This window comes from Megalops cyprinoides, chromosome 24 (genome assembly GCF_013368585.1).
Source record: "Megalops cyprinoides isolate fMegCyp1 chromosome 24, fMegCyp1.pri, whole genome shotgun sequence".
NCBI lineage: Eukaryota > Metazoa > Chordata > Actinopteri > Elopiformes > Megalopidae > Megalops > Megalops cyprinoides.
In genome coordinates this window covers 8,378,498-8,404,484 of record NC_050606.1, presented here as the reverse complement: position 1 = coordinate 8,404,484, position 25,987 = coordinate 8,378,498, and the positions used below count along the sequence as shown (strand labels likewise).

The window sequence follows — 25,987 nt, the reverse complement described above, 5'->3', positions numbered from 1 at the left end:
CTGTCTATCTGTGCCCATGGGTGCATGTGCCTCTGTGTGTGCGTATATGTATATGGTAGACTGCTGTAAGTGACTGGTCAGTGTTAACTGCTGCTATTAAGCCATGAAGCCCCCCCCGGTGTGACTACCCTGCTGTGGGACAGCGTGTACTCAAGTGCGGACATGGAATTCTACTTCACCCCCGCACCCGTGAGGTGTCCCACTTTCAGCACCCTCAAAATAAACAGCACCGTGCCAGACTGCAGCAGCAGCCAGCCCGCCCGCCCACAGCTACCCCCCAAAACACCCAGCCAATCAGCTCATGTAACCCCGGAATGGTAACAGAACACAGAAAGGACACTGCTCGACCCTTTCACACAATTTCCCTGCAGTAACGACACCAGTTCAAGAACAAAGCAGTAAAATAGTGACAAAGCATTACACTGTATTACTGGCATTTAGCAGACACCCTAACCCAAAGCGACTTACAGAGGTTACGATTTTTACATGCTATCTACTGAGGCAATTGCGGGTTAAGTACCTTGCCCAAGGGTACAGCAGCAGTGCCCCAGTGGGGAATCAAACCGACAACCTTTTCGGTTACAAGCCCTGCTCTTTACCACTGTGCTAAACTGATCATTTAAGGGACAGTCTCAGGTGCACACGCCTGGTCAGCCCAGTTATAGCTTCTACACCAAAGGCAGGCTCACATCTCATTTAAATAATCCACTACAGTCAGTGGTGTCTTCCACGCCGCCCACACACAACACTCACTGAGCGGTGACTGCCCGGCTTAGTGTAATTTCTGCTTTATCGCTTGCTGATGTCTGCCCAACCAGGACAGAAATAGTCACTACCGAGAGACCCACTCCATCTGCAGCTCTAGCATATCATGAAACAGCCATCATAAATTCAAATGCAAACTTGGGATGCGTGTTGTACCACCAGATTCTGCTTATTTTGTTGGGTGCTTTTCCAGGCACAAGGGGTCTAAACAGGCACAAGCTAGGATTAGATATGAGGGAATAAAACTGTCAATTCAGCACAATTCAGTAAAGTAACTAATGAATGACCTTATATGCTCTATTTATGCCACAGGTCAGCCATGTCATTAAGTGTAACACAAAGATAGTAGCAAATGGCGATTTAAGTTTTGTGTGGGCACTCAGCCTTAAATGCTGAAAAAAACGACACCATGGCTTCCGTGAAAACAAGCCTGCGGAATCAACAAATTGCTGTATTCTTACTAAAAAGGATTTTCCACAGAGATGAAAAAGACCAATGTTAGCTATTAAAATTCTGAACTGAAACTGACAGTTAACACTTCATTTGTGTTTTGAATTACAGTCCTCTTCATCTGAAATACTGAAAGTCATCATCAATACAAAACACAAATAAAGCACAAAATGGTACCCAGCATGATGTGTTTGTAGTCAGTTTGTAAAGGAGGTCAATGAACACCAAGCATAACTAGGAGGCCATACACCCAAGCCTGCGGGACGCTCACACATTTCAAGGGCTCACTGAAGCAGGTATGAGCTGGAGAGCTATGAGTCACCTCTCTGTGGGCAGGGACAGGGCTCTGTGTGTGTGTGTGTGTGTGTGTGTGTGTGTGTGTGTGTGTGTGTGTGTGTGAGAGAGAGAGAGGAGGATGGGAGAGAAAGAGAGGGAGAGAAAGGAGAAGGCGAAAGAGGGAAAGAGAGACGAGAAAAACACAGAAAGAGGGAAAGAGACAGCTACTATCCTGCTTCTAGTAAGACCCAGATACTGACCTGCTTCTAGCCAGACCTGTTCAAACAGCTAAATTCCCGTCTCTGCTGTATGTGTGCCCGACAGAGCGGCCCCCAGCAGTTACACGTGGCTGCCCTCGTCTTGCTCGACTGCCCTATGACCAACACATCTTCCGCCCCGAGCATTCGCCCCGTTACAGCGCATCACAGCGTAGCGACAGAATCAGACCGCTGCACGCCGCAGCCAGACGCAGCAGGACAGCACGGCAACAGGCAGCCCCAGGGCTCCAGGCCTCACCTGCTGAGGGTTAGGGATGGAGATCAACCAATGTGCTGCTAATATCCTGGATGCGGCGTGAAGGCTGTGCAGGCCGGCTGCACACAGCTGTGCTAATGCCCTGCTGCCCTGGCTCCAGCATCTCACACTCTAACGCAACGCAACTGACTAAAACAGTCGCTTTTTTTTTTTCCCCGGGAATCTTCAACCTCTGACAATTCCTCTGAAATCCTCTGCGAAGACTGAACGTATCACACGTTCCATTTAGAAACCTTTAACATCTCCTCAGCTACAAAGACGATGAAATCATGCTATTATGAGAATATTAAAGAGCTCTTCCGAGAAACGAGCAGCTCTCTCTCACTGCATGTGGCTATCAAACCACCTTTTGATGTGAAGTGATGGCTTCATCGAGATCATGGATCTATGATGAATATTAATATGAATATGTAATACTTCAACTGGGATATATCATTCGTTTCCCTTTTATAGCCCCATGTCACTGGCGGTGAATATTTAATTTTAAACGGTTCTCTGTTCTGGAATGTAGCATCAGAGACACTGGGTTGTGTTTTTTTGCCTGTGGTGGCAACATGCATTTTAAAACGCTTGAGTAAGCACAGCAGGTAGCTCAGCATACTGCTGCTCTCAATGACTCTTCACTTCCTCCACTAATGCACAAACCCATGGGTACATGCGCGCGCACACTCACGCACACACACACACACACAGACATACACGCACACGCACACACAGCTGCAGCTTCAGAATACAGAATAAACGGGTAATATTTATAAAGAAAGGTCTGTCCTGGATAAGAGCATCTGATCAGCAAAGAGGAGATATAAAAGCAAATCAACAAACATTCGACTGTGAATCAAAATGAAAAGAAAGCCAGAGATTAAAAACAGATTAGTATTAAAAACGGCCAGATCTAGAGATGCAACACAAACAACACTGTCATCCCTGTCTGGATCTTCAGCATCCTAGTGTTTATGAGTGTGTCTCCATGCCATCTTAACTCACAGTCATTCCAGCACACAGTCACCTTTACCGAATCACCCTGCCCTGCTATCTGCCAGAGCTCCAACGTGTCTGTGGTCATTAAAAGAGGTCATGCTGGCCTTGTGCTTCAGCAAAACCCAACAGCTTTACTGAGCACAATGGAGACTGTGACCTTTTCAAATCACGAAGAGGGAAATTTCCACGCATTACTGCCAGCCCCTGCAAAACAACCCCCGAAAAGTACTGAATCATTTCAGCCATCGATTAATCATGTTCTTTCTGTATTCAAAGATTAAAGCAAAAAAAGGACAACTTTCTAATTTGATTGGTTTAATAAAGCTGTTTTCATTGCTTTTAATATTCTCTTCTTTAAAAAAAAAAGGGGGGGGGGATTTCATTTTGATGAGAACTGCTTTATTATCGGGTCAATACAGTGAGTTGATGTTGATGTGATGGGTTTAGGAGACAATGTGAGAACATAGCGTGTGCCCCTGCCTAGCCCCGGGGCCAGATTATCTGGTCGTGGGGGGAACATCGTGCTTGGATTTACAGCAGGACTCGGTCCTTCTGTCCTGAGACACAGACCCCTGACACAGACCAAATCTGATTACCTCCACAGCTGAAGCCCAAGCCCTGGCCTCAAACCCTCTCACATTCTATCGCGCCGTGTGCCCTGAATTTAAACAGCTCCCGGACAAAGTACCTATTTACGACACCTGACATAACGTTAAATTACGCCGAGGCATTCCCTGCCCTGAAAAGGGGGCCACTGACACACACACACACACACACACACACACACACATACAGAGGAAGCCGTGTAAATAAGAAATGCTCCGCCAGGCCGGGCCGCTTTCTCAGCGTGTCACAGTCCCAACGGCTGCAGAGCAAAACAAAAGGAAAAGAAAGTAATAATTAACTGGGCAGGGGAGCGTCCTGAAAAGTGCGAGTTTGCTTCTCGGAGGAGGTGAAGGGATCCCGCCGGCGAGGGAGGCTGTTTGGGCATTCCTCCGGCGTCTCCCGGCACCCGCCCGGCGGAGTTCGGCCAGGATGCCAGCTTACGCCACATCTGCTGCCGTTACTACAGGCAGGAGTTCAGTCTCTACGGGAGTAGAGCTACTACAGTCTCTACCATCTAGCCGGAGCCTGTGATTCCGTATATGGCTTTCATTTGTGTTGTACTCTGCCTCACTTGTAAGTCGCTTTGGATAAAAGCGTCTGCCGCATGAATAGATGTAAATGTAGGCAGGAGCAAGTGATCACGTGACCTCCACGGAGAGGGAAGAGGGCTCAGGAATGCGCAGACACCATATGCCTGCGTAGTTGTGCTATCCGCTACCCATACAGAGGTAAAAAAAAATAAAAAAAGAATAACGCTGGCTCTTAGTATTGGGAAAGTAGCAGGAGAGCTCAGTGCTGGAGTGTGTCACAGGTTAGGGCCGGCTTTATCTGCTGAAGCCGCTGAACGCTGGCCCGAACGCTGCCGAGTGCCTGGCTCAGCCGGGCGTATCCATGACAGTGTGGGAGTGCGATCTGCACCCTGGAGCGGTCGCTACGCTCACCGTGTTAACCACTTCCCAGGTGGCTGTCCGCAGCTGCTGCTCTGCTGCCGAGCTTTTTACACAGCAGCTAACAGCGCTCACGCTGCCGTTATGTAATGATGCTACATCCACCTCACCCTGACAAACACAAGCTCTGCTCTGCCACTCGGCTCCCCCCTGTGGTGAGAAATGGAATCACGGGGTCTTGCGTGCCAGAGAGAAGAGGGATTTTTGTTAACGCTCTGAGAAACTCTTTCCAGAATTATATCAGCTGTTGCACAAAATACAAAAAAACAAAAAACAAAAAGCAATTCTGCTTACAGTGTGTTTTGGTTAATAAATAAAACAATACTCGCTATGTACGTTTGTGTGTGTGTGTCCTTAACTGAAACCGTGAGCAGCAGTATTACTAAGCACTGACTCAACCCTTCCTTCTCCGTCACCTCCAACTCTGTTCAAACATCCTGCGTGGGTCTTTTGCGACATCCGATGTCAGATGTCAGATGTGTTACATCCGATAACATCTGACATCAACACTACAATGTTCAAACACTGGCTCACAAATTCGACCATTTGGTACGCCTTACATTAACAACCTGCCAATAGAGGGCGACAAAGTCCTTTCCCAGAGTGTGCACAGCCCCTAAGCAACGGACCCACAGATAATTCACATGGTACAGGGCAGAGGTCACACCTCCAGAGGGACCTAGAGGGTCAACGGGTGTCAGGCTGTCATTACACCTGGGCTCTTAATTGGCCAATTAAATTGATTTGTTGTTTGAAAAAAAGCAGATGAAAAGAGGTTATTAAAATCTGCCGGATTATAGCCTGCGGGGCTGAAGCTGCACAGTAAACCCCTGGTATAGATGAATGGTGAATTAAAAATAATATGGCTAAACTAACATGGAAGTTTCTGATCCCCCTCCATAAACCCTGCTAGGATGTGAGAGGATAACGAATGCAATACTGAATGAAATCAACTGGTGGCAGAACACAGCTCTACGTTGTCAGCCTAGTCTGCACAGGAAACAAAACTTATGTGGATCTTAGAAGTGTGGGGAAAAAGGAACTGAATTATGAGGTATTGTTTTAGATTCAGTAAAATGCTGCTTCAAATTCCTAAGTCTGAGCGAAGCTTCAAGCTTGGAGATTAAAAAATGAGACTAATTACCAAAGACTTCTCATTAACTTGGTGTGAACGCTAGGCATCGTACAAATGTCAACACATGAACACAGTACTTTCTTTGTTATTGTTCAGAAAAAGCTTTCAAATAAAACTAAAAATAACTGGATTTGCCTCTGCAGATCCAAGTACCATAATGCATCCTAATGTTTGTTTCTCACTGAATCCGGTAAATAAGCGAGTTCAGAGTCACATGCTTTGCTTCCAGCGACTGCACAATACCACTGACAGCAATGAGGCAGCTGAGCATCAGGCTTCGATTTCCAACGCAAAACTATAGCGTGGGCCTCAGCAAACTGGATTCTGGCGGCTAAAGCTAAAAGGGCTGAATGCGGCCGGTGTCCTGTAATTTCTCCTGCGTGTGTGTGAGCCGTGAGCACACCCGTAAACCACGCGGCTTCCCAGCAACACCAGGCATCCACTCGCACTCTGGGGGGGAGGGGGTCATCTGAGGCCGCTCGCATCTCTACAGCGCCACCCACGGCCCGCCGTCGCAAAAGCACAGCGCGACAGCAGCCACAGTGACTGCAGCCAGCGACCGGCTTTTGCAGCTGCTGTTGTAAACGGCATGACTGACTCACTGCAGAGCGGCAGAGATAACTCAGCACCGCAGCCTGCCGCGAGCGTCAAGGCGCGGTTTACGCTTCGTTCGCAGACACGCAGATGACACAGCAGGTCGTTCCGGTGCTCTCGCTCATGGTTTCTCACAGGTGGAGGGGGGCACAGGTGATCCCTGCCGCTGCAGAAATGCACCTCTAGGCCATGTTAACATGCGGAAATCCAAAAAAAAAAAAAAACCCAAACCACCCTTTCAAACAGCAACATGTTACAGGGCATGTAATGTGGTCCACAAGACAAAGGCTTATCTGGCCACAAAAAACGACCAAAAAACAAACAGGCAGAGAACAGCTCTTGACAAAGGCACTTCTGAGAGAACTGGAAATAGAGCTTTGTTCCTTAACAGACAAACCTGTGTGCTGCCTTCCTCCATTTCAACCACGACTTTGGACCTTGCCGAAAACCGCCCCAATCCATTCAGTCTGTGATTCCCGAAACAAAAGATCAATGGCCTAACCTGTCAGACTCCCATCAACCGGGAAACCGTAAACTGCCATCAAGACACTGAAAACTTGGAGGCTTTCCCTCAAATTGCTCCCACACTCACACACCTTAATTCCACTAGCAGTGTGGTGTTTACAACCTTCACATGTCAAATATGTTTTCACAAATTGAGGGACACACCAAAATCATTTTGATGACAAATGTTTACACAAGACCAGATTTTTTTTAGCAGGTCAAGGGAGTGCCATTTCAAAGTTCCACCAAAGTATGCTCAGGGTGACACCACTCTCATTCCTTCTGGTGTAGTCCCCCTGAGCTCCACTAGAGGCCGCAGTGTGGACACTGTTGGTGCACATTTCCAGCCAGTAAAGACTGGGAATATCGGGAGCAATTTAGCCCATGGGTAACATGAGTGCAAACCCAGTGTTCTTTCCCACAGAGAAATGCACATGCCTACAGCACTCACCTGACTTGCTGGTGAGAAGTAAAAATACTTCCGATTTCACTCGTAAATAAAGGCCATCTGGGGAACTGCTGGAGACAAAAGATGTGCTGTTCCCATTCCGTGTAAATGAGGGCTGCTTCAGAGATCAGCATATGTCATAATGTCATCACCACCCCCTAGTGGATGGGCAGAGGAATGCAGGCACCCACTGAGCCTCTCAGATGGACACTGTTGCAATGACCCCAACATATTCAGCACAACCCCAATGTGACCGCACTGCATAGGATTTGAATCTGCTTCAGCTATCTTCCTCCTTCAAAGCTTTTAGGTCAGTTCCCATTTTTGCCTTTGTTTTCATCCTTTTAGTCATGGCTTCTCACAACTCCACCTAAGCGATGTATTATTCGGCCAAACGGGAATAATCTTGGTGATAGCGTTAAGTGAGTTCGCATCAATCACTCCTTTGTACTTGCCCCTCACCAAAGTAAACATGTTGGAGCTTTCTGAGCAGAGGCACTCCCTGTGTGACACATACAGATAATAAACTTAATTAATGTGCCACAGACTGAGGCCGTTATGAATCATACATTGAGCCAGTCGGGTTGTGAGAGAACAGAAAGATGAAAGGGAGACTACAGCAGTGACCGAGTGGGAAGATGGTGCCCTGCCGGCCCACATCTCGCAGCCAATCACACGGCTTCGTTCCCCGGTTTCACCAGATCGGCTGTAGGCCCCTCCCCTAAAGGTGCTTCAGCCGTCACCAAGGGGCAGCTTGGGGATGTGTATCATGCCAAATGATCAGTTTTTTTACTTGCTGGCTCTTAACAGTTATTTCTTTCTTATGCAGTTGAAATTTTCACCCCATACTTTGAAGAACAGGCACTTCAATACTTAAATAGTATTATTACTGCTTGGCTTTCCCATTGTTAATACTACATAAAATCAAAATGGCCATCTAATTTATATGCACCAATAAGAGTGAAGACTGGGTACATACTTCAAGTACTTGCATCCAACAGCATAATCCAAACAAGTTAATCAGGTAATTCTGTTGCATTAATTTAATAACAATGTGTGGCATGCAGTATAATGGATTATCTGAATATGAGCACGCACTGAAGATTTGTGGGAATCCCCTCTCTATTTGCCATGCACTTCCCGGTCTGAAGGAACCACAAAGACAAATTTAATGAGTTCCTGGATAGTGCCAGAGGCAGTCATACTGTCAATCAAGCTCACCTTGAGACATTCCAGGTGCAGTGTTGTGAAACATTAAGTAAGCAAATCAGAACAACTTTCTGAAGGTAACACGGTATTAAAAACAGAAGCGCTATCCAACATGTATGCTTTCTAGGCCCAGCCCCATTTAATAACACATTTTTGGCTGCTCTCGCTTCTAGCACAGCTGAGCGGCTAGTGTGGGTTGGGGCATTTTCAAGTCTTTTTTTTTTCCTTTTATTGAATGTTGTTATTCTGCGGTGCTGGACAGCAGCCCGTTGGTTCTTCTGGTCCAGGCGTTATGCAACAGGCAGGACCGCACCGTTCACTCCCAGCCAGCGGGGGGAGCTACCGAGTTCTGGGAGCTCTGTCACTGTCAGACCGGACCCCTTGTTTCTTAAAATGAGGTCATATGAAAAACATGTTTCATATTAACTGTACCTTCACAAGAGTCACTGCAAAAAGAGATCCATCAAATTCAGCTCTGTATAATACACGTATTATAGCGTAAAACACAAACCATGAAACCATTAAGTGTACTCAAGCCATATGTCTCTTACTGATATTATATCACTAAAGTAAATGATAACAGGGGAAATGCAGTAAGTGTCTACACTGTGTCATGTTGAATGCAGCTCCAGCATGCATTTATTTTTCAGTTACGCGTCATTCTTGGCAAGTTTGTGCACGAGCATAATGCAGCCAGAGTTGTCAGTTCATCCACTGTTGCCTAGAAACCCTTTTCTCCCTTCGGCTGAACAGAACTGGCTGTTTATCTTAGATAAAGCAGAAGCACCAAGAAATCCAATAAGGCGACATACATGCACTATGCCTTTTACAACTTCTGACACAGCCGCACTTAGCAGTTTTATCTCCTGTACAAGACAGTAAAAACAGCATTCCAAGTACAGTAACCCTGACAGGACCGTTTACAGTCGAGGGTTTTCGGTCCTCTTAATTGCGGAGGGGGAGGCTGCCCGCCTGCAGCAGGGAGTGAGTAATGGTCACCAGAGCGTGAGTCCAGCAGCGCTTAAGTGTGAATCCAGCACATGAGAAACGACGCGCTGAAAGCCTCGCTCCCCAGAGCCCCGCTGGAGCACTCGCCTCCTGCTTAGCTCATTAGCCCGAACAATCCTGCTACACCTTTAGCGCCTCGGGCAGCTGGCTACCAGCTCGTCCCCTGGGCCTCTGCAGCCGAAACGGGCGGTGTGCCGTTTGCCCACGGGGCCCTGAAAACACCTTGAACGGCTCGCCTCATTACATGTGGGAATCAGAGACTTGCTGTATTTCTCTGGAGAAATCCCTCCTTGCCACAGGGTACAGCTTTATTGATCCACTGCTGTGCCGCCGGTTCAGCCACCACTGAGGTCCTTGTGTGTCACTTTCGGTGTGGGGCTTAAATACGAGCCGCTTACCGCACACAGGAGCCCGTAGGTCACTCTTCAGCTCTTGCTGTGCTTCTTCCACATGTCTCCCACTGCCAGACACTGCCAAAATACCACATCCGCCCACTTTGCTCCGGATCTGCGAGAGGCAACCCGAGCCTGGCCCAGCACGGAGGCGCTGACAGGCGGAACAGGAGGGTCGAAAGGACGGTGCACTCGACGTGGGCCGCGGGTCAGCCGTGCCGCCTCCCGGAAACCCCCGGCGGAACACTAGGCCTCACCCTCTCCAGCCCGCTCCTGCTCCCGCTCCACAGACGTGACCCCCCCAGGCTCTTCAGTGAAAGAAGAGCCTTCCGCTAGTCCCAGGAACAAACTGTGCCGTTTCTTACAGGAGGTGGGCTTTCACAGCCCGCATGGGACCGGAGGGGAATTTGCATCGCTTTTGTGAGCCTTCCCGCCCTTCTCCAGCATAAAACTGGAATCTGAACATCTACAACACGGTATTCCGCTTAGAACAAAACGTACTTGAACAGACGGGTCCTTTTTTTTTTCAGCATCTGCATTGAGAGAATACAATATGCATAGTGTATTCCCTCTCTTTCCCTTCCATTTGTTGAATATGAAACCCGGCACAGCACAAATGTTTTTCTAAGTCCCGCTGTTTGCTGAGAACGAGCTTTCTAACCCTTAGCAGATGCGCAAACAAGACGGAGAGAGTTCCCGTGGCTCGGAGCGCACAGAAAACCGCACTGTGATGTCGCAGTTGGTTGAGATCACTCGCGGAGCCTCATCTGCTGCCCAGACTGAGGAAATTCCAACGGCGATGACCTCATGGTCGACACACACAGACCCCAACAACGTACGCCCACAGCACACGCTGGGCAAACAAACCGCAGGCGAGGGTCTTCCGCAGACACGGGGGGCTCGGCGCTCCGCCTGGCCACGCTGCAGTGACCCCTGGCTTCCACCGGTGTGACTAACACCCTGGTTCAGCTGACCCGTCCCAGCTGTGTGTGGGCCTTTCTGATGTCACCCAATATGGTGGTTTGTTTTTCAGCTGACTCACTACAGCATGCCCCTCAGGCAGGGAGTAAAGAACTGTTAGGTATTCTTTCTGGTTTCGGTCTTTCACAGGACTAACAATAAAAATTCCACCTGACTTGGCTGGACTCGGGGCTGAGCCGGTGTCATGTCTCCTGGCCTGGGTTAGTTTGCTGTAAAGATGCCTCCAGGGCACCTCTGCTACAGCTGACCTAAAGCTGAGGTAGCTCAGCAGAAATGCAGGCGGAGGAGATACCTTTCAACCACAAAAAGGAGAGGGAGACAGGAGGACGAGTCACAAGATCACCCAAAATGAGTCATTTTTACAAACGCTGTAAAAACATGTCTCGTGTCGGCTCGAGCCGCCAGCTCCGAGCGCGGAATGTTTTTGCATGCTTCAGAGAGATGGTCACATGACATCTGTTCAATACTGTTCCCCAGATCCGCCCCCAAATCAATCTCAGACTGGCTTTTCCCTCTCATGACATCATTTCACGCCTGTTTACCACTCGCACGGGGTCAACATGCCTATTACACAAGAGGCGTTCTAGAACTAACCGGCTAACTCACTTCTGCTTCCCATTGCTAACAAATTTCAAAGCAAAATATATACAACATGTCAAACACAGGCCCGTGTGCATGAGCGGACGAGGCTTGATAATGAAAGCCTGGCATAACCAAAGTCCATCATCAGCCACAATCGCCCACAGGGCCACTGCCTCAGCCTATGCCTCAATATCGGTAAAAGCAAAGGCACAATGCGGTGAGAGAGGTGCGACACATGTGTGCAGGTGAATGGGGCCAGTGTTAATACCCCACGCCCTGATCACAGGTTTAGCAGAGGGACGAGCCCTACTCAATGCAGCCTCCTCTCCCAAGAGCAGAAAGAGCTGCAGCCGGTGTAGCTATCCATTAGTCTCAATGTTTTAACTGCTTCTCAGAACCTGAACCAAACCCTCAGGCATTTCAGTGACCCGGCTTACTGAACATCCATCAGGATTCATGATGTGCCTTTTTCTTCCTGGTAGGAAGAAAACTGACTTATATCTCCTTCCCAGGTATGGCTGGAACCAGGCTAGTGTGCTAGCAAAGCTGGCTGACCCATTCCAGAACTACTGCTTTTCCACTGCACTACCAGTGCTGCATGCGGTGTATGAGGTTACATAGTACACTCTCCCATGTCCTGACGAAGACCACTGTCTGGCAAGTGCAGGTCCGAGCATTTTCCTGCACCAGTTCCCTGTCGGTCTGGGTGACTCAGGGATCAGAGACAACGGCACGCTCCCTTCCATGCTCATCTCCTTGGGTTTTACAGCAGGTGCCAAAGGAGGCAACATAAATATGCAGCGTTTCACCTCCGCCCACAGCACGCATGTTAGCACAACAGCACCACTAACACTGGCAGCTTGAGCTAGCATGAGACAGAGCCTTAACCAAGCCATTCTGACTCCATGAAGAAGGGGGTGTAATCAAGCCAGCCTGGTTCCAGCTCTACAGTGAAAAAAGTGCCATACACGAGCTAGCCTGGTTCCACTACTACAGTGGAAAAGGGGTACAGTGAGCTAGCCTGGTGTCAGCACTACAGTGGAAAAGGGGTACAGTGAGCTAGCCTGGTGCCAGCACTACAGTGGAAAAGGGGTACAGTGAGCTAGCCTGGTGCCAGTGCTACAGTGGAAAAGGGGTATAGCGAGTCAGCCTGGTTCCAGCTGGTGGCCTGTTATTCTCAGCACTGTTGGGGGCTGGGACTGGGTATTGGGCAAGGGCTTACAGAAACGTCTTCAAAGAGAACACAATGAATAGTGGTGTGGAAACTGAGCACAGCTTGGTAATCAGGCGGACACTGGAGGAGTCAGTGGCCTCAGCAACGGATCTGGCGAAGGACGTGACAAAGCCAGCTGCAGCCAAATTAATGCGGCGCTCTTGTGGCGCCCTGGCCAATCTCACGCGCGCTACCCTGCACTACCACAGGAAAAACAAACACAAGAAGGGAGACATCTGGTGTCGCGCAATTAACGTGACTGTCCCAATCGTGCAGTCATCACTTTAAATTAAAAAAAGCTGCCCTTTCTACACACCCCAGAGCTTCCCCGAGAGGAGCCAGGAGGGTCTCCTTTAGAGCTGGAAGGAAAGCGGCTGATTCTGATTGGATGGAGACAGACGAATTAAGAGCTAGAAGAGGCTAAGCCCCTGGGATCTGGTGCACCATAAGCATGCAGGATTGATGGAGGCTGGAGAAGAAGACTGTGGTTAGATTCCCTATCAAACGCTGATCCTGGGTCAGCATCCACCTTTAGCCCATACCATCTGGGGCTCGGATTTGCGGACAGACTGATCCTGGAACAGCTGCTGGAAACACATAAGCCCACAGCTGGAGAAACATCCCCAAGACAGAGAATCAGCAGGCTTTGGTATGGGTTGAACGGAAGCCAAAATAAGAGAGGCCAGCTCCCTGGATTAGGAGCAGAAGGACAGGGCAGCCAGCATCACGCTGTGCCAGTCCTGACAGTAGCCAGCTGTGGGGGGAGTTACTGAGCCACTCAGACCGCTCCCACAAAGCACAGCGCTTTCCTGCACCGAACCACAACAGAACCGTCCAACACCTCCCCGCAGATACCGCGGTACACCGCTAACCAGCAAACCACTCAACACAAGACAGTTCTGTCAGCACTCACGTTACTAAAGCTATGTCAGCTTCTGAGTATCTACACAGTGTTTATGAGAGTGGAGTCGAACAGCTTACCTCTGCCGCTGTTGTCTTCATCCTGAAAGAGAGGAAAAATGAGTGAGCGTGGGGACGGAAGTCAAGCAACAAACAAATGTGTTCCAGTTCGTTCTCTTAGTTTAACTTGCAGCATTATCTTTGGGTGGTCCCATATTCTATTGGTGTGCATAATGCAGATGTAGTTCTTTGCTATGAACTTCTCCCTGACTAACCATGTGTGCCCTGATCCGATCACATGATCTCTGAGGCTCTGCCAGCCCCTTGATTTCCCACTGATTTTAAACAGCACAGCATCCCCCCAGCCACCGCGGGGGCACCCACATGTCCAAAGGCACTCAGCTGTTTCTGTGCAGCAGGCAGACTGTGACGGCCAGACTTTTAACTCCTTTTTAACTAAGCGTCTCTGTGAATTTCGAAGATCTTGTCGACTGCTGTTACAATGACAACGCTGTGCTCATCACTTCTAGGGGAAAAGAAACCGATTTACTTCACTGCCATTCTGTAAAAACTGAATATGTGCAAGACACTTTCCTTAAGACACGTTTAAGGTGAATGTTGACATACACAACATCCTTGTATTGTTGCTGATTCTGTCATGAGAAAACCTTATCACTTTTAGAAACACACTGCTGCTTCTGAAGATGCGGACTGCAGCAATAAGCTGGGACAGTCATGCAGAAGAAAACAGCAGGAAGTTCAAACCAGCTCTCCAGAAGGTGTAAACAGGATGTTAATTTAAAGCTCAATCCCACAGCAAAACCAAGTATGATCTTCAACATCTCCGTTTTGAATTGAATCCCTGATTATTAAAGCTATGTAACTGCCACCAGTTACCTCGATGTTTACCAAGGGAATCCTTCCAAATCTCCCATTTGAAGACACGCGTTGAACTCTTTGTGCTGTACCTTGGTTACGTCATTTACTTTTAATATCTCTCAGAGCTGATATAAGCTGAAGTCCCACCAGCGCCTCAGAATACCATATGGAAGTGTTTTAGGAAATCCTGCAGCATTCAGGTTCAGCGTTTGAACACCGTTACAAAGGGAGGTGAAAAAAAAATGACACGGAAAACAACGCGTTTCTAAAACACAATTTGTCACGTCAGACTGCGTGAGGGCCCTTGGGGTAAAGCCCTCTCAAATTGCAGAGCTGGAACATTTCACAATGACAACGGCTGAGGGAAGAATTACGTTCTGAGGACCAGCATCCCAGGAGCAACATTCACAAAGGCCTTTCTTTCTTTTGGAGTGTAACAGCGCTGTTTTTCCTAAGGTGGATCATTCCTTCTGAGTGGAGACGGGTGTTTCAGAGGCATCAAAAAACAGGGAAAAATCCCCTCACGCAAACCTCCACCTTCGCTGAGGTCACCGTCTAGCACTAAGCTAGCCCCTCCATCTCCTCCATGTGCTGCTGTTGAATCTCCATCTCTGTCTTCTCTAGCTCCCTGGCGGCAGGAGGTTCTGACTACCTACATCACAACTGCAGCCTGCTCCAGCCTCCTGTCTTTTCCTGAAGACACTCCTCTTTAACCATGACCTCAGCGTTTCCCTTACTATTTTATTTCTCCATTCATGCTTCATTTCATCCCATACATTTCCATAAATACAGAGCCCCATTTGCAGGTGGCTGTTCTTGGGTGTATTTCTAACCTGAACCATGCCTAGTTCCCTCCAAAGTATTTCTTATATTACCATTATTTTCCCCAAACAAGTACGCTGTTACTGTGTTCATCATCTTAACCTTGAGAAAAAAAAGTTAGGCTAAGTCATCACTGACATTGAACTCCATATTTCACCAGGAATACTGATGTGAAAGAATACATAGTATTAGCACCCTGATACCAAGCTATCAATGAGTCATTTTCATTAGGTAACCAAACAAATTTATGTTTCTACAGTTCTGACTTGACTAACTGAAGCTGGAACCATGCCAAGCAAAGTCAAGCAAGTCAAAACCGTGTGAATCTGCATGCTCACTTGCCAAAATCTATTAGTGCGAGTTCCAATACATATCAGCATGCATCTACTGTGTGTCTCGTATTTTAAATTCTGCTTCACATCTTGAAAAGCAACTGACATTGGCCTGTTTAGTTTGATTTTGACTGGGGGCAGCAATGCATGCTGGGAGAAATCACATGAAACCCCCCCCCACGCGAAACACAGCCGGCGCAGCCTCACCTTGAGGGAGGAGTGGACGGCGGACTCCGGTGGGTAGACGATGAAGTGGCGCAGGGTGAAGCCGAACCCCTGCGGGGTGCGGGCCAGGTGGAGCACCTTGGGCCCGGGCCAGGAGAAGGGCTCCTCCTCGCCCCCGGGGGACATGCCCTCGCACCTCGGCCTCCCGTCCGTCTGTTTGGCCTGTGGGAGAGAGAGGGGGAGACGCGGAGCAGTCAGAATGGGGAGGGCGGCCCGGGGTCACTCAGCACACTGAACCGGAGCCAGTGTCTTCCTCAAAGCGCTCTCTTGTTCTGTGGGGAATAAACAATATTGCCCTGACGGGGAAAACACTATTTTCACACATAATAGGCCTAGATAAAATGTTTACGCAGAATAATGTCTCTTTTCAGTGGCACTGCAAAGGCCAAGTAAAGTCTACAGTGATTCCCAGAGGCAGGCTGCGAAGGAAGTTCACTCCTTGCATGGAAGTTTGAAGGTAAAGAAGTGAATAAACAGATAGACCATGACAGTTTATTACCGCGCTTTCAGGCAGCTGGGTTTGTGTGCTGCCATAGGGCTCCACACTAAGAGACCAGAGCCCAGGCAGCGTGATGCACAATTTCCCTCTCACCTGCTCACTTCTCTGAGGCAGCCCATTTTATAAATCAACTGAGACAGCTTACATCACCGCACGGTGACTAACAGAAACGGCTCATGCGATTACTGAGTATTTTTGAGGGGAATGCAGTAATTCAGTGCGAGGCTCGCTGGACTCTCCCGGTGACTGTAACTGTTAGAGCCGAGGCTGACACACTGTCTCTCAGTGGTCCCCCAGCTTCAACCTGCCCGGTGCACTCACAAAGACACGCGCAGTGCCTGCCGCATGTGCGCGCACTCACACACACACGCTCCCAGACCCCTTCTTCAGCTGGGCCAGTACAAGCAGACTAATGGACAGGTAAACACGCACGTTGGCTCAGACAGCACAGAAAGACAGAAAGACTCATCTCCCTTGACAATCTGGTCGGCATTTACATCTGTTTTCTCAACCTAGTGAGTGCATACATCACACACACACACACACACACACACACACACACACAAACACACACACACACACACAATACACACAACATACACACACAGTGTGTGTGTGTGTACTCTTGCCATTCCATTAAACAGCCACTGGCACGTGTAGCACCTCACCCACATCAGAGGTTGGCTGAAATTCCCACATCACCTCCACTCGATCTGATTCACTCCAATTCCAACTTCCTCATATCAGCAGGATGTGAGACGACACACACACATATATATTTATATTTTCCTTTTCCACATGCAGACAGACCCTGCCTCTCCCACTGGCCCACAGCTGTGCCGCTCTCTGGAGAGTGGGCTGGGTTTAACAGAACGCGCTGCGATGATGTCACTCTGACCCGGGACTGGAAACGCTCAGCGCCGTGGCCCCGAGCGAGCCTGACGACGCTGAGGGGGAAACTCTGAGTCAAACTACTGGAGGAGAGCAGGGCCATAAAAACATTACAAAATCACAATGCTGCAACGTGAGCCCCAAAGCCTGTCTGCTGGGTGGCAGTGTAGCACAATGGCTAAGGAGCAGGACTTGTAACCGAAAGGTTGCCGGTTCGATCCTCGCTGGGACACTGCTGCTGTACCCTTGGGCAAGGAACTCAACCCACAGTTGTCTCAGCTGTATAAATGGATAACATTGTACAGAACTGTAACCTATGTAAGTCGCTTTGGATAAAAGCGTCTGCCAAATGAATAAATGTAAATACTATCTCATGCATATGTGTCTGTACATAGGGGCGGCAGTGTAGCATAGTGGTTAGGGAGCAGGACTTGTAAGGTTGTCGGTTCGATTCCCCACTGGGGCACTGCTGTTGTACCCTTGGGCAAGGTACTTAACCCAGAACTGCCTCACAAAATATCCAGCTGTATAAATGGGTAGCGTAAAAAATCATAACCTATGGAAATCTGGATAAGAGCATTTGCTAAATGCCAATAATACGTGTAGTACTAATACGGATGTCTGAGCACTGAGCCCCACTTGTATATTGTATATACTCACTTGTACATGTGAAATCTGTGTTTGTGGCCACGCTGCATATGAAAGGCACTCCACAGCCATATGGCTGGTTACTGACACACCCCCCCCCTTCGTAAGGTCCTGCCACTCCCTTCACTCCCTTCCACCAGGGGCACACAGCCATTTCCATTTAGCACGAAGCTGAGTCATACAGCAGGCAAGATAAACATCCGTGCCACACAATATCCCCGCCAATGGACCCAACGTGTGCGAATGCATTGTGTCCAGCCCCATCGCCCTTTAAAATAGAACATGATGAATTCCATTATAGCAGATGTGCTTCCGTCCCTTCGTGCAAAAGGCGCTGAATGTCCGCATCGGTTCTGCTGTGGCAACAGGCGATAAAATAAGGAAACCTGTAAACATATTTATTTGGTGGACTACATTACCCAGGGCAACAAACAGCTAACAGGACATTAGTAAGAAAGCACAAAAGTAGGGAGAGGTCTTAGGAAAACATAATTTGTTGTAGTTTGTAGGTGTAAAAAAGAAAAAAAAAAAAAAACAAGTGTAAGGTCCTGGTGAAGCTGTTCCATTCACAAAGTTGGGAGCCTCACGGGGGTCCAAAAATAGCCCCGCATTCCGCGCCCGCCTTTCTGCGCAGGGCGCTAACACCCCGGGCCCGACGCTCTGTTTACACTGTATTTATAGCCCTCGCGCCTCCCCGCCGTTCCCGCGGGGATCCTCCGGCTGCGCCGCGCGGCTCACAGTCTCGCGCTAAAGCACGCCAGCCGCGTCGCTGCGCTGTGTACCTGCCAGCTCTCCCCGCGGGCCGCATTTAGCCCTCTCTGACTCACGCCTGGCCAGCGGCGGCCCACGCCTTCCTCCGAGGAACGCTGCAAAAGACCATGTGATCCCGCTCAGCGAATTACTCACTAGAAAAATAGGAAACTCTGTGGTGTCACCGTGGTTACATCTTTAAATCGACTCCTCATAGTTTCCTGCAAACGGCCCCGGCGGTTTCTACAACAGCAACGCCTCTGGAGTGTACCGCAACAGAAATAGACCCAATAGGTAATTCAGGTTTCACAAGAAAGTCATTTTGCAATTTTAACACGCAATGTCCTAAAAATAGCCATAATCATGTGCTATACAAAACAAAATGATGACCTCAGGAAAGTGACATAAAGCAGAAGAGCTGACCTTCAGTCGCTCTGGGATTTCGTTTAACTCAACTTTACTGTGTAGGTCCTACTTTGAGGAGAGCCGCTGCATCTTGACACACAATAAAGCCGCTGCCCCAACAGTTTCAGCTTATAGTGCAACACCATAAAACAGCACAGCACAGAAAACCATGCTGCACATATCCCTGGTGCAGCTTGTCCAGGAACTGCAACCCGCAGCAGACTGTCCTTCAAGGGACAGGGTGAGGCCCACCATGTTGGGGTGAGGGTCACGTCTGTCCCGAGCTGTCTGGTTGTTGCTGGCTGTCTCCAACCACCTCTGACCTCACCACCTTGTCCCTCAGTGAGCAGTCATGGGGACCTCCTCTCTGTCCAGCTTCCCACAGATCATCAGCAGCACTTACTGGACACCGTGAGTGCTTTAAAAAGCACCAGCTTGGGAACACACAGAGACACACACACACACACACACACACACACACACACACACACACACACACACACACACACACACACACACACACACACACACACACACTCCTGGGTGTGTTCCAGCCTCCCTCTCCCTCTTTTAACCCTAACAGGAGCAGCAGCAGTTGCTGCTCCTCCTTCACTTCCACGCCCTGATCCCTGCTCATATCAGCCACTGGCTCAGTAACGGGCTGCTCCTTCCTGGCCGCAGCCCTGAACTCTGAGATGTGGAAACAGTCTGGACTGTTGGGCCACTCCAGCTCCGTCTTCAGCAGCATGGAAAGGGCCCCACGAGCCCTGTCCGCCTCCCACAGCGTTACGTAAGACGAGGACTCGGCGCGGGGTGAGCTCCTCCTAACACCCTGCACACCGGACCCGCCGTTTCAGGCACAGCTGCCGGACGGAACAAGCTCTGGCCAGACGCGCTGTGTAGTACTATGCAAGCAGCTGAAGCCAAAGAGTTCAAAGGCTGAGAATCTGTGGTGTCGGGGACATGATTTTGCAACCCAACCTTAACCAGGGTTAAGGGATAACATTACAAGAGATCACAAAATTAGAACTGCAAATTACATTAGACTACATTACATTATTATCATTTAGCAGACACTATTATCCAGAGCAAGTTGCATAGCTTACAATTTTACATATCATCCATTTATACAGCTGGATGTTTTTACTGAGGCAATTCTGGGTTAAGTACCTTGCCCAAGGGTACAGCAGCAGTTACCCAGTGGGGAATCAAACCAGCAACCATTTCGTTATGAGCTCTGCTCTTTACCACTGTGCTACTTACCTACCCCAATAAAATAAATGCTTCATTTACTCAGTCAGCCATTGACTACTGACACCAGCACAGCTCAAATATGACCAATCTCCATCTGTTCAGATTGCAAAGTGTGCAAATCCTTTTGAAAAATTAAATTTTATTTTTCAATACCACTGAACGATTTTTTAAAGTTTTAATTGTTCAACCACGTTTGAAAGTGAAAGAAGTCTCACCGGTGCTGAAGCTGAGCACAGCTGTGTGAGCATTAGCATGGCTGGTGTGATCAGTGTAAGGCTGGATGCTGCTGATAAGGGAGACTGCGTCTGGGTTAATGAGGGCCACGGAGCCCTGATACCAGCCCCGCCGTCTCCGATCGTTTCCAGATAAGTGACGGAATTCCCAGCGGAAGGAAGCTGAACTTGAATGGAGCGGAGCTCCGTTACTATGCCGACAAACAGCCCCCATGAGCGGAGGCGGCACGCCTCGTCGTCTCGTTAGCTGTGCTGTAAGAGAGGGGAGCAGCGTGAGGGCACGGTACCACCGCGCCCGCTGCACTCCGCTGACCTGAGCGCACGCTCGCTCAGGCAGAGGAGAGGGGCTTTCAGGCTGCTGAGGTCACACTTCAGGCACCTGTGTGCTTCACTGGGTTTCTATCGTGGAGAGTGATTTCCATGGGATAAAACTGAAGCCCTGAATATTGTTAAATGTGTATGTGTGTATGTAAAATACAGCCTTTCTATACATATATACACACACACACACACACACACACACAGAGACACACACGAGAGAAACACAAACACACACACAACTTTGGTGTCTCCTTAATGAACATGTGTACAAAAACAGTTTTGCCCCACTAGGCCACAGGGATCCAGATAGAGCGACCTTTGTTTATAACGCTGTGGCTCTGTCCTCGTTTGCACCGCCTACACCTCAAACACGCACACAAACACAGGCGCTGGCACGCTTTCGGGAGAGAGAGGAGTCTGGCTGCAGGCCCACAGCCACCATGTCCTAAACTGCACTGACTGGTACGGGCCACTGAACCATTCACGAGCACGCTCATCCCCTGTGTTCTGGCTCAGCAGAGTTCACACTAACAAACTGATCACAGATCAGCCACTGTGTTTTGGCATGGGGAGGCTTGTTTTGTTCCGAGTTTAGCAAGGTCAGCAGGGGTTCGTCCCCTTTAACTGATCCTAGTTCAGGATCTGCGTGTTCTGGCAGGGCAAAGTCTGTTGTGTTCCGAAAGCAGCACGGACAACAAGCATTCTGGCACCCTAAACTGATCTGAGGTCAGCGCACCTGAAGTGAAGGCATCAGCAGACGATCGGCTTCAACTGAAGCAAACCTTCTTCACTAGCAGATATCGTCTTAACACATGAGGGAGTTGCCCGAGGCTAGTTAACACATTACAACATCGCTTGGGCTTAAATGTGAGGCGGTGAAACCCAAAACCGAGCTTGGAACACTTGCTACATGCATGACACACCGAAGAGTGACACACGACCACTCTGACACACGGGTTCAAAGCCGCCACGCCAGTCCTGCGGAGGCCGGCCAATGAGGACAAGGCCTCATACCCTGGAGGTGCAGACAGTCTCATTTTACTCATGTTACACTTTCATGTTCGCTGCTGCTATTCCAGTGCTGTTCAGGCTCGGGGTGCTGTTCACACACCATGCACGTATGATCTGAAGGCCATGGCAATCAATCAGTCTCATGTGTTTTCTATAAGTTACAGAATAATGACATTTCATTTACAGCTTTCTCCACACAAAGGGATTAGTACAATATCATTCAACACAAGTGAGCAACAATTTTGACACAATAATGAATAACAGTAAGAAAAGGTGAATAACCATAAGAGTAAATATAAAAACAATAACAAAAGTATGAACGAAATACAAAAACACAGATCTATCAAAATTAAACATCAAATAAGAAAGTGTACAGAAATTGACACAAAAACAAAATATTAAAGCAATCCAAAGAAAGCAAAGTCATAAAAGAATTGGAAGGATACAATCAAGTATAAAAGATGGCTTTGAACAGTGTGCTTTTGAAGGAAGAGTTACTGACATGTTGAGACAGGGTAATCCCATAATCGAGACACAGTAAAACTGTCAGCTCTTTAAAACAAGGTTTAGGGCGTAGGGATACAGCACAAGCTACTTCACTTCAAAAGCCTGAGTTCCTCTGTTCCCCCCCCTTATCTCCTTCAATCGCTATAGCGACACTACCCTGAAAGAAACAGGGAATGTGCAGTATCAACGGAAACGAACCTTTATTTCTTTTCAACACCACAGCGCCTATTCAGCCTGTCGCAGCCTTTCATCTTAATTGCTCTCAAAGAAAATAAAGCATTTCACAGCGTAAATAAACAACAGGACAGAGCCAAGATGACGAAGCCCTCCGGCTACAGGAAACCGGGCGGGATCCTAACGAAGGGCCTCTTCGGGCAGGCGCACTAGTACAGGAGTACAGCATGAGGCTGCATCTTTACCCAGGCATACAAGGGTGGAAAAGATGTTGTGTTCTCACTCATGAACAAAAACGGGTAAAAAACACGCACGAGGCAGCTTCAGAATCTGGAGACAGATGTAGATGCTGATTTTATATGTACACACAACCTTAGAGGGCCACATTAACCCTTTTGCGCGTAGGGTCAACCGGGTGTGATCATTCTAGAGTGGTCCCTACAGTGTATGGTCAAACCGGTGTGATTAGGACAAGATCAGAACGGCTATTTACAAGTGAGCAAGGGCAGTAGAGTGTACCGAGAAAAGCAATCTGACCACCAACGAGAGAGAGTATGAGTGTGGCTTTTGGGTGCAATAGCATTCTAACCTATGACCACTACCCAGTTTCCTGTTCAGTTTGAATCATTTGTATTATTGTTTATAAACATATAAGTAAAATCCAATTTTATTCTTTCTCATCAATATTCATGAAGGAGAGTCTATGAACATTGCAGAAAATTGGATAATTGTGTGAGAATATTAATTGTCCCGCCTGAGAAGTGTGAACGAATGCATATTTCTTTGTGCTGGGTCATTACACGCTCAGAGAAATGGGAGTTTCACATAACGCTTCGGGGAGAAAAAGCAGGCTTTGATTAATAAAATATTCGATCCGGGGAGCGACGGATCATTTGAATACGAAATTATTCAAAATGCATATCCCCACTGCGGGTGCAGCGTCCCCCGACACCGGGGGTACAAACGGCCCCCTCTCTGCCTCTGATAGCGGAGACCCCTGAGGGAGTCTGCGTCGGTCACATGACCGAGTGACACAGACAACAGCCACAGAGCGGATGGCAGCTGCAGGGGTGTCACTCCTCAGACAGGGCCTGATCGCTGTGGTGGAGGTAGCCTCCGGCACAACAACTAACAAAAAGCGCTAACATCCCTGCCTGACAACCGAACACCATAAACATGCAAACCAAGGCAGGCGTGACACACGACAGAACACCTTTTAAAATCCCTCTTTCTCAAGCAAGGGTACAAGGGCCTGCATTTTTATCTTGACAGTTAAGCAGGAAAGGTGAGCTGCAGTTAAGGGTAATTGTAGATATAATACATCCACAAAAATGCTTTTCCCCCCTCCAGGGTCGTCCCGTTTCCAATTTCATGAGGTAAGTGAACACAGGAAGTGGAGTGTGCATCTACAGTATGTAAAGTGTGGAGAGCTGGTGAAACCGGTTTGACTCTGGCACTGTCAGATAGATGGCATACTGCACTTCCTCTTACTGGGTTCAACATTCAGATTTTATACGAGGCACAGATGTTTTCACACAGGAAGAGAAGCAAAGCTAAAGACAAATATTGGACGTAAAGTCCCTAGCCAAGGACCCAAACTTTCTGCATTCGGTGATTCGTGCACTCTTCTTTAGAAAGGAACTGGGTGATTAGAAATCCAATTGGGCATTGCAAAACTGATGGAAGTCTCTGTAGCAATGTAATTTAGCGCACAGCAACTAGATTAATAGGGTCTAAAAATGGAACACTGTTCAATTACTTTAGCCGATAAGAGGGAGGTGTACTGACTGGCATTTAGCTACAGTACACAGACGGCACGTATTAAGTAGCTTCCGCAGCCTGCGTTTGGTCCATAAGCTTTTCGGCACTGATGCGGTTACCGTGTGGTTGATCGGGCAGATGTGGTTACTCTCCCTGTCAGAGCAGCTGACCGCTGGGCTGGGGTGAGGAGGGGAGGCTGGATAATTGTGACAAGACCACACCTCCACTTCCTAACAAAACATGCGAAGTTTACAAGCAGGAAAAGCCAGTTACAAGTTCGCTGACAACTATGTTATTGTAGTTAACTTCCTTATTTAAATTTTGTACTCGTTACTGACAGCGTAGCTGCTTGTGCTAAATTTGTGTTTCTTATTGGTGTTGTTTCTCTGTATGTTCAGTTTTACAGTAAATGCACTGTCAAGTTAGCAGACGGGGGAGGGAAGTTAAAAGAAAGAAAGAAATGAACACCCAGCTGCTTCTGTTCTCACAGTCCAGTGCATCTGGCACATATCAGCTGCATGTCCCATTTTCACAACTACATAATGGGGAAGAAAACTCAAAAGATTCGCATGGAATGTGCCAAACGTTTCAGCTGTGAGCAGAAAAGAAGCCCTGCTTTTGGTATGTCAAGTCTGAAATAACCCGAATTCTAGCCCTGACTGCATGTCACTTCTCATTACAGAGAAGCCCTACACAAAACCTAAACCAGATTATTGGTATGAGGGTAATTGCAGTCAGCAGTTACACGAAACACGCGCCTCTAAAGTGGCCAAAGCAACTTTCCCACCGCTACGCCCACCCCTACAGCGCCACTCCACCCCGGGACACACCAGCGATACAGGGGTACGGCCAACTCCAGCAGGAGGTCAAAGGTCAATGCCATGGAACAGAGTTATGCTGCAGTCTCGGGTGAACTGCGTGAAACTGGGTAAACTGCACTCCACAGCTCAAGAAGAGAAGAGAACAGCAAGGGCTTTGAACGGGACCATCTGAATAACATTAGGGCTGGACGTGTCATTTACTCTTTGTTCTAATAATTATCCGCATTGAAAATGGTTGTGCAAGTCCTCAGAGCACCGTTAATTAGATTTCTGCTGGGTGAGGTCCGGCTATAATTCCCATTAGTAAAGAAACTGACCTGAACTGCTGCAGAAACATACTGTATACAAAGAATTAACCATAAGTATACAATGATTATTACAGGATAAATCTTACAGCAAAAAATACCTGCTCAGCACTGGAGCACAGACTCAGCACCCAATGCATATCATGCACACACGCGCGCACACACACGAGCACACACACGCGTACACGCGCGTACACACACACACTAAAACAAAGGCAGTCTCCCTCCGCTGCCGTGGATTAAAAACTCAATCGTGGCTCTGAGAAGATATAATGCAATCAAGGAGGAGGGAAAAGTCTGCTGTCAGATTAAAGACACCCCCGGCCGGTTTTAAGACTCCTGGCGGCGCAGATTTAACCCTCGATACGGTGCATCTGGGCTTCGTCATGTTTGGCAAACTGTAACAAAGGGCATTAATGAGGCCCGGTGGCCACGCCCACGTGGTCCCCGGGAGAGCGCACACCCCCGAACAGGCCCGGGACAGCTGACACATATCTGCTGATAGCGCAGCACTAATCTCCAGCACTTATTACCGTCTCTCTGGTAACCAGACTCATTATGCTCGCAGACCCGGGTGACTTCAGTGTCAACACAGCAGGGGACCAAGGGTGGTGAAAACGCGTT

General features: G+C 48.4%; 1 protein-coding gene across 4 annotated transcripts in view; it reads right to left on the bottom strand.

Moving 5' to 3' along the window:
- LOC118770857 (rho GTPase-activating protein 21-like) overlaps positions 1–25,987 on the bottom strand; it is an 82,661-nt gene that overhangs the window by 32,604 nt on the left and 24,070 nt on the right. For all 4 annotated transcript variants that reach the window (XM_036518601.1, XM_036518602.1, XM_036518603.1 and 1 more), the window contains exons 3-4: positions 15,766–15,945; positions 13,607–13,628 (exon numbers count right to left, since the gene is read on the bottom strand). In XM_036518601.1, the coding sequence (XP_036374494.1) occupies positions 13,607–13,628; positions 15,766–15,945 (202 nt within the window). The remainder of the gene's footprint in view (positions 1–13,606; positions 13,629–15,765; positions 15,946–25,987) is intronic.